The following is a 13,970-nucleotide window of genomic DNA, read 5'->3' as shown; positions in this document are numbered from 1 at the left end:
ATGAAGCTGGATATCAGAGGGCAATTTGAGAAGAGCCCGGTCAATGTGATGGGCTGCTTCCAGCGTCCGGAGTACCCACGGGTACAGGGAGACAGCTGCTCTGGTAAACATCAGCATTGCCCTGTTTTCCTATCCTGCACCTTTGAGGGACCTTTAGTCATCTGAGGAAGATGATGACAACAGTGGAAATGCAATGGTTCAGAAAGAGGCAGTGCCCTACCTAGCACTAGCTATCAGCAGAGAGTGCCAGATAGGGCTGGGCTCACAACCTCAATGCCACCTTTCCTATTCATATCTCAAATATGTCTCCCCCAAACTGACATCTTGGTGGTGCGAACATAGAGCAAAGATATGAGGAATGCCTCTGTGTAACCATATAAAAGGTGCTCTGTACATCTACTACAGTTAGTGTGATAGCATGTCATTAAGACCTTTTTAAAATTGTGCTGTAGACTGCTGTGTCTGTGTTCTCAGCAGTTATTTTAACTCAAGTAAATAGTATGGTGGAAAAAACATACTTTTACCAAGATATATGGAAAAAAAACTCTTAAGTACAGAGATATCCATGTATCATCCACAACTTCAAGTGGTTCGTGTTGTTGGCTGCAGTTCATTAAACACACTTTAGTACAGCTGGGCAGCTCTAGGAAGTTTTCAATAGGAGATGAGTGCTAGGAGGAGGACAGGAAAAGAAGGTGAAGAGCACCAAACAAATTGAAAGAGCAATGATAAAACTCCACAATGATGCCTAGATGTACATAGCCCTTGGCATATCCTAGTTTCTGTCTGAGTTGGCAGAATTGAGCAAAATTTACAATGTGAGTGTGTATTTCCAGACACAGCAATGCCCATGGGCTAAAGAAGGAGTCACCACCTGCATGAGATGTTCATGCAGGTCTCCAAGCTGCCAAAAAAACCAGTATGTCCCCCTTCCCTGAGCTGTGTGAGCCCTACTCCAAGTCCACAGTCTTCAGAGAGCACAGCTCAGGAGCTACGAGCATTGCGAACAGAGCAGGCTCAGTGCTGCTTAGCATGGGACAGCAGCTAGGATGAAGTTAAAGAGCTATTGACAGTGTTTGAGGCTGGTAAAATTTCTTCTCCTCCCTCTGATTTCCTGTGTATCTTGACTGCATCCCCTCTTTCTCTCTTACAACACAGTTGAGGTCAGCAGGAGGTTTCTTGACAACAGTCAGGCAGCTATGTGTTGCAAAGATGGCAACATGGGGTGGAGAAGCGTGGACAATCTCAGGAAGCGAATGCAAAAAGCAAAAGCATGCAGCTCAGTCCCCGTCAGCCAGGAACTGTCTTCTTCTCAGAGAGCACAGAGTCATTTTCCTTCGGCTGTGAAGTGAACCCATTCTCCTCTAAGTCAGGGTTGGCCCTGGCTCCATGCCCATCTGCTTCTGGTACGTCATCATGGCAGGAGCAGAGTTTGCTCTTTGGACTGTGTAAGGAAAACTCACGTTGTGACCTCAACAGTGAAGAGCTGAGGAAGTCTTGTCCACATTCAGTTTTTCCTTCTCCACATGGAGGACAGGAGGACAGCTCCGTGGAGGTGCAGCCCGCAGGCATGTGAAGGGAGGGCGCCTGTGCCTGGCTCCCCTCTGCTCTCAACTTGCGCTGCTGCCTTGCTCAGAGCATGCTGATAAGACCAGGAAAGCGAGTCAAAGAGCTGTCAGGTGTTGTTAGCAGTGTGACATCTCTTAATAAGGCCCATCTGGTTGGAAGGCACTAGATCCGGCAGGATTTCTGCAGGCCTGATGGAGGATGCTTTTGCCAAGGTTTTACAACCAGCATTAATAAACACAACGGGGCGGCATTTGGCACCATGAGCTGAAACTTCCCAGCCTGAAGTAGCTGAGACTGAGAAAAGCCAGAATTACAGCAAAAATCCTTGCTGCAGAAGAGAGCTTCTGGTGAAATAATTCCATCTTTTGGATGTATGCATGCCATAGAGTTTGCATCAATTGTTTGAGGGTCACTTCTTTCAGAGTAACTAATCGCCGGGGAGGTCCCTATCTCTTTGTAGGTGTACACAGAGACCCAGCATCCTCAACCCAGAAGCACTAGCTGGGCTGCCCAGGTTTCCTACAAGCCTTTCTTCTATGAAGGGCCAAAGGACAGAGCAATCCCAGTCTCCATCCTTTTTCTTCGCCTTGGTTCCTACAGCTGCAAGGACAAGGGTGGCTCACGTTATGTGATGCAAATAACCACAAGGTGAAAAGCACTGTCCTCTGGGACCAGGGGTTGTTCTTAGATTGTGGGAATCAAGTATGACATGACAAAATTATACCTGATACAAAGGGAGCATGCATTATTCAGACACTGGCACTTTCAAAGCAGGATGTCACCATTTAGAAAGTGTCCAAGAGGGAACAGCCGGACCTGTAGGTGTATAATAGCTGCATGTGATTTAGGAAAATGCCACATTTTAGGAAAATGAAAAGATACAGCTGAATTGAGTCTCTGCAGATGAGTCACAGGGGTTTAGGGAACATACTAATGGGTGTTCCAACTAATCTGTAAAGCTTGGATCAGTTCCGGCAGACGTTTGGGTGCTGTAGCAGTATCGCCCTGTCCTTCTAGCTCTGCCGCTTATTCCCAGGCTTCTCCCACCAATGCTAGCAGAAATGGCAGCTGAACAAAGAGCTGAAACAAACACCACCATACCATCAGTGCAAGTCGGTGTCTCCACGGGATATTTGTCCCTGAATCATTGGGCGCAGAAGGGCCTGTGCAGTGGCTGAAGGGTCTACCTGCAGAGCAAAGCTGGGCAGATTTTGTGTGGGCCGACACGGAGACTCTTGGCTTGCGAGACACAGCAGATTTTGTGCCTCTAAAATGAGGGTCTTTAGTTTTGGAGAAGGAAGAAAGGGGCCCACTGGCAGACGCCTCAGGCTAGAGCACCAAAGCACATGTTCCCCAGCTTGGCATATTGATGTGAGCTGAGCTTTGCTGGGACAGCCTTTGCCCAGGAGCTGGAGACCTGCAGAGCTCGTGAGGAAGCACAGAGGAGACGGTTGCCACGTGGAGCAGATGTACCAGGCCTGATCTGTATTTGCGCTCATTAATGAGGGAAAGGCCTTGTTTTTGGAGTGCCTGATCCACAAGAGCAATTTTCCGCTCCTGTTTGTGACTGACAGACTTTCTGCTTCAGCACTTTGCTGCGTCATTTAGGGCATGAGGGAGATAAGGAGTGATGAAGCTAAGACACTGCAAGATGCAACCATCCCCAAGGCACATCTGTCCTTGGTCACGAGAGGATGCTCTTTTCCACACTTTTTTGCTCAGGGCTCAGCCATTGTACTGCCCATCAGATTTGAATGTCACAGGTGAGATGAGTTGTTCTGAGCACCAGAAGAGGAACGGGCAGTGAAGATTGTGCCATGTGGACAAGGAGATGCAGAAGAACAACCTTTTGATGGGACCACCAGGAGACAAAGCTCTGCCTCTTTGCTGAGAGCTTTGCTGACCCAGTGCTGTAACGGAGATACATACGGTGCAAGAGCTATGACACCAAGAGGGTGATGTGAGTCTGCAAAGATGCTGACTGGGTTACTAGAGAGAAACAATACTGTGAAAGTGGAGGAGACTGGCTCTAGAGAAGTGATTTCTCAGGGACTGGTTAAGTACACTCACATGGAGAGCCTCCGTAACTGTCACCAGGGTCAAGCACCAGGGCTGGAGCAGAAATTTGTCACCCTTCTCACCTCAGGCATTGACTCTGCTTGTGGACGTTACCAAGGAAGTGCAGGATGGCTGCCAGCACTGAGATTTTTGCCAGGGTGTGACCTCCTGGCGAGGGCATGCTTGTCTGCAGCAGGAACACTTCTCAAATTGTGCTGCTCTGCTCCTGAGAGCAAACTCAGGGAACAGCTTTGATGGGGTCCCAGACCCACTGGTAGGTATGTACAGAAATAGAGTCTGGTGGGGCATGTGTGTCCCTGAATGGTGGAAGGCCCAGGAAGTGGGCACAGCTGCCTGGCAGGACCCCTGCAAAACTGGGCTGTTCCCCAAGCTTTGCTGCAAAGAATGGTTCGCTGGGTGCTTTGGTCTCTCTTCGGTGAGCGAGACCAGATTAGCTTCATTAGAAACCCTCTTAGGCTGAGTAATCCGGATAGCTAGGCTGCAGGAGACACCAAGGGGTCTCTGCCGGCTGGGAGGTCTCACCCATGGCACGTCACATGGTGCCCGCTGGTAAGGACACGGGCAGCTCACAAGATCGGAAAAGCTTTATGGCACTGATCCTGCACACACCTGCAGATGCCCTTAGCTCTACACCTGCAAGTGGCTTTCCTGCCTCCAGTGCTAAATGTCAAGTATGCAAAGACAGATTTGCCAAACTGGAAGGTCAGATACCCACTAAAATTTGCCCTCATTGGTACTGCTTTTTCTGTAGATAATATTACTCAGCTATAAGAATCTTTTCAAAGAGCTTTTATTTATTTATTTATCTATTTTGTCCAAGGGCTGGTCATGGCTGGAATGTTCTTCGGCGCAAGCGATAAGAAGATAAGAAGAATTGTTTTAAGTGTTTACTTCATTAAATCCCTTAAACTTCTGAATCAAAATACGGATATAGGATTTAAGTGTGAAGGTTTTGAAGTAGAGATTTTTCTTATACATCATCATTCATGTCATGATTCGAAAATATTTGGAAAGGCAAGGTAAATAGCCTTTTGATCACCTTTTCTCAGTTGGCTCCTGCTTCCCTGTATTTCACAACCGCCACACTGAAGAGAAACACGTACGTTAGCTGAGAACCTGTGTTTTTACTTTTACCAGGCCTAAGTGTCTGTGCTCTTGACAGTGTTTCCAAGAGAGATGCTGTCAAGAATGCTTACGCACATGCAAAGTTATGCGCAAACTCAGATCCTTTGCTGAATTTCACATTTGCCAGGTCGAAGGCCTCTGTGATAAACATCGTTGTACTGTAGTCCTTGATTGTCTCAAAGCAACGACATCTGCCCGACATCAAAATTTCTGCTTGCAAACTTTGAAGTTATTTCTCATATTGCTTGAGTTGAAGATTTTTGTAGGCTGGTTCGGCCACTGCAGATCCCTTGCTGCATCCCTGCAGCTTTGTGTCAGCATCTGCTCTTTGCTCTGGGTTGATGGTGTTGCAATGTTGCAGAAAATGTTCTCATTGAATGAACGGAAATGAAGTGCACATGGGGGTGCATTTAGCCCTCTTTTGCCCAAAAAGCCCTACAAAGAAGTCCACGGACTTCCTTTGAGACTTCTCCCACAGCATCCAGGCCTGGACGCAGTGATCCTGGATCACAGCCTGGATGCAGTCACCCTAACAACCTGGGTTTGCCTCATGCTAGGTCATGCCATTCTATGGACGCTCACCAGCTCTACAGCTGGTCCTGTGGGCATCCCCAATGATGGATCACTGCTACTGGAGAGCTCTGCACCCCAATTTGTGTCAACGTCTGGCACCTAGGCTCTGCTTTTCTGCATAGACATATGGCATCTTTTGCTGGGCAACATCCTCTTCTCCTGGCCAGAGCCTTGGTGGAGCTGAGCAGGAGAGAGTGGAGGGAAATCCCAGGGATACGTCTGGCTTAGCTTGTTGTCAATGGGGCACCCCTGTGTCGATCATAGCAGACGGTCCATGTGGCCTGCAGGGAACCCCCGGAGCCTCTCCTAAGGGAGAAGCTGGGGTGGGGTGACCTGCACAGGGCACGGATCGGTGGATTGACCAGATCGCTCCTTCGCCCTGCCTGTGCAAATGTGGGATGGGTTAAGAGGAAAACGCTTTGGCCCAGCCTGCCTGCAATGGCATCAGGCCACGGAGAGGAGAGAGGGAGAGGGAGCTGAGACAGCATGTGATGCATGGCCCGACGGGAAGCCATGAATTTGCAGGGCCACAGTGGGAATGGATGGGGGTTTCCTGAGCATCAGTCAGACACACTCAGACTGCCAGGACAATATTTTTGGCACCGAACTTCAGTCATTTACTGGGAATTACACCATGCTCCAGGCAATTGTTGTGTCAAATTCATGACTCCCAGCAGGTGAAAAGAGGGAATTTTAATGACAATTTCAGTGGAGAGAGAGGCAAAAAGTAAGCCAGAAGCTGGTTCCCACCTTGGCAGTACTTGGGTGTTCATAAACAAGTTGGAGTGACTTAGGGGGAGTCGTGTGGTGTGCCCCCAAATTCTGCTGCCCACCACAAGGCTCCCAAGGGACAACTGCGAAAGAGAGGTGGGTGACTGACCAGTGGAAGATGCTCTGAGGTCTACACCCAAAAAAACAGTGGCCAAAAGCCAGAGGTCAGGGCAGCTCTGACGCTCACAGAGGTTTTCAAAGCTACGTAAAAGTGTGTTTCTATTAAAAGCCTTTCTGGGTCTAAGATGTGAATCCACAACTGCAGCCAGCCAACTTGTCTCAGTTTCAGCTTAAAAACCTCTGTCGTCGGGCTGCCGGGGCTAGTGTAGCAGCCACTGGGAGATGAGAAACATTTGCCATATGCTGAGGGATTACTGTATAAAAATGAGATGCTTGGCTGCACTCCAAGGTACAAGGTTTCCAAATAGAGTCTGAATCCTGGACAGAAAAGTTCCAACTAAATATAGCCATGACAGTCTCAGAGTTGACTTTTTTGTTGTTGTTGAGTTCACTTAAAATAGCCTGGCAGTGGGTTTTTGCCCTTTCAGTGAGGAGGCAGGTAAAAGCATGTTTAAAAATGGACGTACAAACAAAATGAGTTGGTGGGACCCTTTTCTTTCGTCTGCCCTGAGATGCTCTCCAGCATGGGAAGGGCAGAGGGTGCAGTTTGTCCCTTCCAGGCTGCCTCTACTGTGCGATGAAGAGGAGGAGGAGGAAGAAGGCCCCAGGGTTTCCTTTGAGCTCTGCATAAAGTGAGGCAGAGCGACATAAATGGTGGATTTGCTGGAGTGGAATTTCTGGAGGATATTCATCCAGGCACTCTCAGGGCCTCCCTGTCCTTGCAGGCCAAAAGAGAGATTTATGGTAGACCCTGGAGGGGGATCGTAACCACCCATAAGAAGTAACCAGGACTTTCACTGAAGGCTGATCCAGGTTTGTCTGTGCTGCCACCAACCTGCCTCCCTCCTCCCCAAACTCAGAAAAGGCCATTCTGGCCTCTTCTTCCTTGTGCCCTGCTCAGGGACGGGAGTTTTTGCCCAAAAAGCAAACAGCATGGCAAGAAATCAAAAAGAGGGGAGGAAAGAAGCTCATGAGGAGCAACTTTGACCAGTCCCACAGCTAAAGCTCCTATGAAATGCACTGAGTGATTGCGGAGGATGGAAGCAGGGCTGTGGCCATGTGGGAAGATGAGAAAGATTCACCTGGTTTTTAATGTTTAATATTTCTGGGCCAGCGGCGATTGCTGCAGTTGGCAGCCTCCAGCCGGCCGAGGAAGATGAAGTCAACGGGTGCCAAGAAAGGGGAGGAATACGGCACCTGCAGAAAGGCTGAAGCTTTCGAGGAGACTCATTCTTACATAACAACTTAAAAAGAAGAAACTTTTCAGGGCAGTTTCAGCAGAACTTGTCACATTCAGGGGCTGCTGAGAGCTGGAATTAGAAACCAGACGGCAGTAGGGATTGGAGACGGAGAACCAGCCTGGCAGAAAACAGTGTTTTTACTTAAAGAAGGCGATTTCGGTTTGCTGGGCTGCCGGTCTGGATCACACATTTTTTAAGATGTGGGCTGCATTACTCAGCCGTAGACCCGCCGGCGAACGCAGAACCAAAATCAAAGACCAACGCCAAGGCAGAGCCGGCCAAACGCCAAGTGCCGGGTCTGCAGAGGCATCGCGCAAGCGGCGCGGCGGTCCGACTGCGACACCAGTGAACCGAGCCCTCGGCACGCTCTCGCTTTTGGCCGGAGCAACTCTCTTCGCAGGAAGTGAACGATTTTGCAAAAGCCTGTCGGAAAAGAAACAAAACATAAATATCTGGGACAGGAAAGCGGTTGTCGGATGCACTCTTCACGCTGAGCGCCAAACTGTTTGGAGGAAGCGTTCGAGAGAAAGTTGAGTGAACTCGCAGCTCGAAACACAAACAGGATCACCATTCCTCAGGAGCCAGCTGCTTTTGCCCGAGGCAACAGGACACCGCAACTTCGTTAAAGGGTTAGCTGAGAAGATTCCCAGCAAACAGAAAGCAAGACGCCCAAACCCGCGATGTTGTCGATACATTTAATGAGAAAAGGGACGTGAGACAAGCTACCTGCGTGAGGGTCGGCTTGCACAATCCCCACGAGAGCTTTCTCACACCTTTGCTTATCCCTTGCAGGATGTATCTTATTGAAAGGTTCACAATTTCTGTGACAGGTGATAGGAATATAAATCAACCATGTGCCCGATACAGGTCTAAAATGAGAGCGGCCCTAGAAAACAGTGGATGTCTGAGAATGGGAAGTATTGAACAATCAAAATTTGTCTGAAAGACAGAAAAAAAGATTAGCTCAAGTGTTGGACCTGGGGATAGGTGTGGTTGTAAATTCTTATTAAAAAAGGGCAGAAAAGCAGCCCAAGGTGCGAATCCCTCCAGAGAAAGGAGGAGCTGCCCAGAGGGAGAAGTCCAGCTCTGCAAAATTAATGTTCCCAAACAACGGCATCGGGGAGGTCAGCAACAGGGGGGTGGTACGGCTAATAATAAAAAATAGTGCCGGAGTTATACCTTACATAGATAAAAACCACTGCTGGAATCAGCTTTCTAAAAGCCCAGGGAAAAGCTTTTGTTTAATTTATGGGGCTCAGGCTATATTTAGCTAGCAGATCCTTGGGGTTTTATCTGGGATCGCTGCTCCACGTGAGCAGCTGGAACATTTTAATTGTTTGCTCTGGGGTTTGTTTTTCTGGAAAGAGGAAAAAAAAAAAAAAAAGAAAGAAAGCAGGTGCTAGGCTCGGACCCCGCCGGCCTCCTGACGCCCGCCACAGTGATTCATGGTGAAGGGAGGAAGAACGAGAAGAGCAGCAGGGAGATGCTAAAACGCAGGTGCCCATGGCAGAGCGGGAGCAGCAGGGCGTCGAGAGGGTTCCCCCTGTATTTTTAAGTCTGACCGTGGGTGCCTGGGGGACCCCGGGTGCCCCTAGCCAGCTGCCTGTCGTGGCCAGCTCCTGCAGGCCTTTTTGCCCTCTTGGGAGCTCTTTCGGATCCCATGCAGCGTGGGATTTTTCCGGGCGAGCCGCCGGCATCCGCCAGTGCCTCCAGCCCCTTGCGGAGGGCGGCAAGAGCTGGGCTGGCGGCTTGCAAGTTCGCTCAGCCCGCGCGGCCGCAGGGTGAGCCCCGTCTCCCGCTACAGCGATTTAAAAATAACCCGCCTGCCGCAGCGAGGGAAGATCCTTGCCTTTTTCTAGGGAAGTGAGAAATGCTACTCCGGGCCCTGGGAACGCAGCCGGCTTTGGTGGGGGTTTTATTCGTCAGGAAAGCCCTTCGGTATCTGCCTCGTGCCGGGAAAGTGAGAGGAACCATCTGCTCCGGGGAGAGAAACGCGCCGTTTACACCTCTGCGCGCCAGCCAGGGCAGAGCCGGGCTCTCCGCACGGCCTCTTCCCCCAGCTCGCGGGGCGCCGCGGGCACCGCCGTGCCGCTCGGCCCCGATGATTGATGCGGCACTCTCGCTGTTTAGAAAAACAGCCGCGCCGGGGAACTCCGGCGGCCGCTCGGAAACTCCCCCTCTCGCCCGCGGCTGACGCGAGCCGGCGCGGCGGGCTGGCGGCGGGGAGAGCCACGCGCCGGAGGGGGCCGCGGGGGGCTCGCTCCGGCGCCCTGCCACCCCCAAAGCGTTGCCCCCGGTGCCTTTGGCCCAGCTCTGCGGCACCGCGGCCGGCCACTCGAACCCCTGCGCGTGGGGCCACGTGTAAGGCCACGAGCGGAGGTGTCCGCTGCAAGGCCGCGAGCTAACGAGGCGAAAAGGGGCGCAACGGAAAGCAAAGCGAAGCAGCTCGGACCCGTGTGCGTCCGAGAGAAGAGCTTGGCTCCAACTTTCTCCAGACGGACACTGCCAGCGTTGACCTCTGAAAGGCTTGGAGGAACCTGGGGTTGGGATTGAAGGGAAACCTTTGAAGAAAGACAAGAAACAGCGACCGGTTTTGACATCACATACATTTTCTTTTTTTTCTCCGTCAGAGTAAATCTCTTTTGGCTGGGTCCCCTCCAGCAAATCAAGCCACAGGTTTTGTGCAGGGAGCCCGGCTGCCTCCCCTCTCCACCACCGGCCATCCTGCTGAGCTAATTTTATCCTCCACGTTCACCCCCCCCCATCTCCTGGAGATTGTCCTGTTGCAGCCAGCGAGTGCTAGAAAATAGCACATCGCCCACTCATCCAGCCTCCTTCTTCAAGGAAAATATTTATATTATGCCAAAGAGAGGGTTTCCATGGCAGTGATGACTTTAGCACTGTTGCCTTGGTAACCACTTGAGGCCATCTTGAACCGTTTGAAAATACCCTTCATAGACAAATAAGGACAGCGTGCCGAAAGGTCCCGCTAGTGCCCGCGAGAATAAAAGACGCACCCTTCGCTGCCCCTCGCGATGGCTTTTTGCTTTCCCTTCCGGCTAGCTTGCTCCGTTTCCACGTTGCCTGCTCCGGCAGGTGTCCTCCATCCGGATCGCTGGAGGCTGCTCAGGAGACCCTGCCGGTGTCTTAAGCCCTCAAGGTTTTGGCAGGCTACCTTCCTCAGCTGGCACCTGAGCAGATGTCTCCGCAGAAACCCTCCTGCTTGGTCTTTGCTAACCTAAGAGGCTGTGTCTGCTGGAGACCCACAAGCCATCTCACCTGTCACTGGAGGAATGTGGGTCCAGGGCTTCCGAGATGTTTCCAGGTGCCAGTTAACTCCTGAAGGCCACCAGTGCCTCCCCAGCCATGTGAGACCTGTCCAGCCTCAAGCATCAGCTGCTTTCAGGGGAACACACAGGTCCCATGTCTTTTTGACAGTCTCTACATGCAAAGAGCTCCCTGTTTCTCCCAAGATGCTGCCAAAATCTGAACCTCCTGCCAGGACTGTCTGCTAGTGTCAGATCGCTCATTTGGGTTGGCAAAATTAGCAGAGGGCCATCCCCTCCCCTGCATCATTTGCCTCCTGCGCGGTTCGTTCCCCAAGTCCCATGGTTTGGTTGACCTAATGCTAACATTTATTTACCGTCCAAGCCTGCAGGAGCTCTGTCACCAGCTTCTTGGCCATCTGGCTCTCAAGGACACAAGGAATATGTCAAGAAATATGAAACTTTCAGAATAGACGGATCATGAGCTCCAGAATGAAGCTGTCAGTGGCAGATGCGGCCAATTATGTGGAGTGTTCAAGCTACAGGATCATTTTTTTTTTCTGATTTTGTCTTCTGGTTTGCTCAAAAAATACTAGTCTTCTTAATTTATTTTAGGTCAATCCAAAAATACATCTTCCTCCTTCTCCCAGAACTGCCTCCACACTGGAAATTCAGTTATTCACCAAGCCAGAGCTCTGCTCTCTGCACCCAGGCTCATCTCTCTAGTTCATCTTCTGTGCTGAGACATTGCCGCCTGCCCACGTCCCTCCTGTCCAGCTTCCTGCCTCGCTGTCCTCACTGGCTGCTTTGCATCACCACTGCTGGTGTGCCTGTCCTTGAGCAGCAAGTTGTGGTCTGCTCCTTCCTCCCTGTGTGTGATGACCCTCCTGCTGTTTTTGCCTGACTGTGGCCTCATCCCTTCCTCTTGCTCCACACTCTTCTCTCCCCTTTGCCATGCTGCTATCTCTCCTCCCTGTACTGCCACAACAAAGTAATCTCCACGCATCCCACTGCACGTATTTCTGCTCACAGAGCTGTCAGGGAGCTGATCACCCTCTGCTCTTTGGCTTGTTGGATGGGAAAAAAACATTAAAACCCCCACTCTGCTCTGTGCTTCTTTAATGCCTCTGGACGTCCTCACAACATGCATGGAAAGCTGCTCTGCTCCATCCCCAAGATGGCTGGCATGCCACAGTCCCACATTGCTTTACCTTCAGCAGATCCAGTTAGAGCATCCCCAGATCACCCATGGCCATAATAATTCAACTAGGAACAACTTTGCTGATTTTGCCATGGGGAAACAGCCACATAGCGCTCTGTCCCTGCACATTATCCCAAGCGTGCATCAAGACTCAGCGCTGGAGCTTGGATACCTAACGTCTCCCTGGAGAAGAGCAGCCCCATGCCAGGCGCTGCTCACGCGCCCCATGGAGGCGCAAGGAGCGTTTCAGGGGTGAGATAAGGACAGACTAAGGAGGCTCAGCACGTGACACTGTCCAGGGATTTGCATCCACCCATCTGGCTGAAAAAGAATGGTTGTGTTCAGAATTAGCCTGGCCTGAGGGCGTGACTTTGCACGTGAGCCCTGATGTCAAACCAGCTTCTTAGGACTGTGGTTTCAGCTATCCCTGCAACAGCACAAGAGCAGCTCCCAGTGCGGACACGGTAACCCGTGTTATCCACACGCCCCAAGACGCAGGATTTCAAGCAGGGCTGGGCGCACTAGTGGGAACAGTATTTTTGCCCTGGTGCTGCCAAGAAGCCTGAGTCTACGTAGTGATGCTCTTACTCAAATGATTTGTAGTAAAACAGGAGTGACTGGGCCACGGAGCAGCCAAGCTACTCCCCCCACACAAGCAACTTTTCAACCCTCCTCACAGTGGCAGCAGGAAACTTTTGGACTCTGCCTTGCTGCACATGAATCAAGCAGTGCAGGACTCTTTGGCTTCAGCATAGGAAAACACTTAATATATTCTTGACCTACAGCATGTGAAAAGCCAGATTATACCAACGCAACTTCTCACATGTTCAAGATTGAATGCATGCTACGCATTGTGGGACTAAGGCCAGCAGCCTTCTCGCTTGGCTCTGGGGTGAGACTTCAGCGCCCTGGGACAGTTTGGGGGTTCAGTGTGCTAAGCCAGAGTATGGTGCAGGAGGACCTCCATGTCAGGCTACAGCTATTCAAATTCAGATGCAAAAGAAGGTGCGATCTATTTGCTAGGAGGGCAGGTGTCCTCTGATACGCTCATTTGGTAGCCAAGGAGCTTTTGCATTACTCAAGACACTTCATGCCAAGTCAGCTCTCCTTTTACAAGACCTTTCATTGCTAGCTTCTCCTCCCTCGGCCCAACCTTCAGCTGATGGACCTCTCTGCTTCCACCCTTTGCAGAAGTCAGATGCTGCCCTGGCAATCCAGAGCCCTCTTCCAAAGCTTGCTCTTGTGTCGAGGTTTTGGCACCATCCTGTGGCCGTTCCGCTTCGCGGCATGAGCATGCCACCACACAAGTCCACATCTGCACCCATATCTCCAAGGAGACGTCCAGTTCAGCGGCAGGGCAGGTGGAGGCGTAGGACGGGCATGCGAAGCGCCTTCTGCTCCTGCTGGCGGCCTTGCAGAGAAGGCAGTGGGGCCGTGGCTGTGCATTGGGTGTGGGCACAGCTGCTTTGGGTGGAGGACGTGTCTCAGCTCTGGACAGAGAGATGCTCAGCAGATGCTTTCTGCTAGTCTCCTCCTCTCCCCAGACGCAAACGCTGCCAGAAGGAAATGTTACCCTTCCTTCCAGCTGCACTGGCTGACCCTTCCTACAAGTTATTTGCGACCACGAGGGAAAACAGCTAAGGTTTGGGGAATGCGGTTGTTCCCTTTACTGAGGCAGTAAACGTAGGCAGCTCAACTCCGGAGTCGAGGCGCCCAGAGCAGTCTGGTACGCTCCCTGCACTCTGCTGCCGATGGCTCGCCGCACACACTAGTCCCGGGAGCCCTCCCGCAGCTCCACGCAGCCTTGGGGCCGGCCGCTGCCGTGATTCCAGCAACGGGGCTCGGGAGCCTGACACCCCCCGCAGCGCCGTGGCCTGGGGCGGGGGCCGAGGCAGGCCTGGGCAGCCCCTCCGCAGCCCCGCGGCCTCCAGCAGCGCCCGCGGCCGCAGGCCAAGCCCCGCTTCGGCCGGGCTCGCCGCGCTGCCGCTTACGGGCGGGAGGCGCCGCTCGAGCCGCCGCCCCGCG

General features: G+C 51.7%; 1 protein-coding gene across 1 annotated transcript in view; it reads left to right on the top strand.

The window, feature by feature from the left end:
- PTTG1IP (PTTG1 interacting protein) overlaps window positions 1-13,970 on the top strand; it is a 25,605-nt gene continuing 11,635 nt past the window's right edge. The window contains exon 1 of the mRNA XM_085311191.1: window positions 1-81. Within this exon, the coding sequence (XP_085167317.1) occupies window positions 1-81 (81 nt within the window). The remainder of the gene's footprint in view (window positions 82-13,970) is intronic.

This window comes from Rhea americana, unplaced genomic scaffold (genome assembly GCF_003343005.1).
Source record: "Rhea americana isolate MKP2758 unplaced genomic scaffold, rheAme1 scaffold_334, whole genome shotgun sequence".
Classification (NCBI taxonomy): domain Eukaryota; kingdom Metazoa; phylum Chordata; class Aves; order Rheiformes; family Rheidae; genus Rhea; species Rhea americana.
The sequence above is the reverse complement of the archived record's forward strand: the minus strand, read 5'-3'. Positions and strand labels throughout refer to the sequence as shown.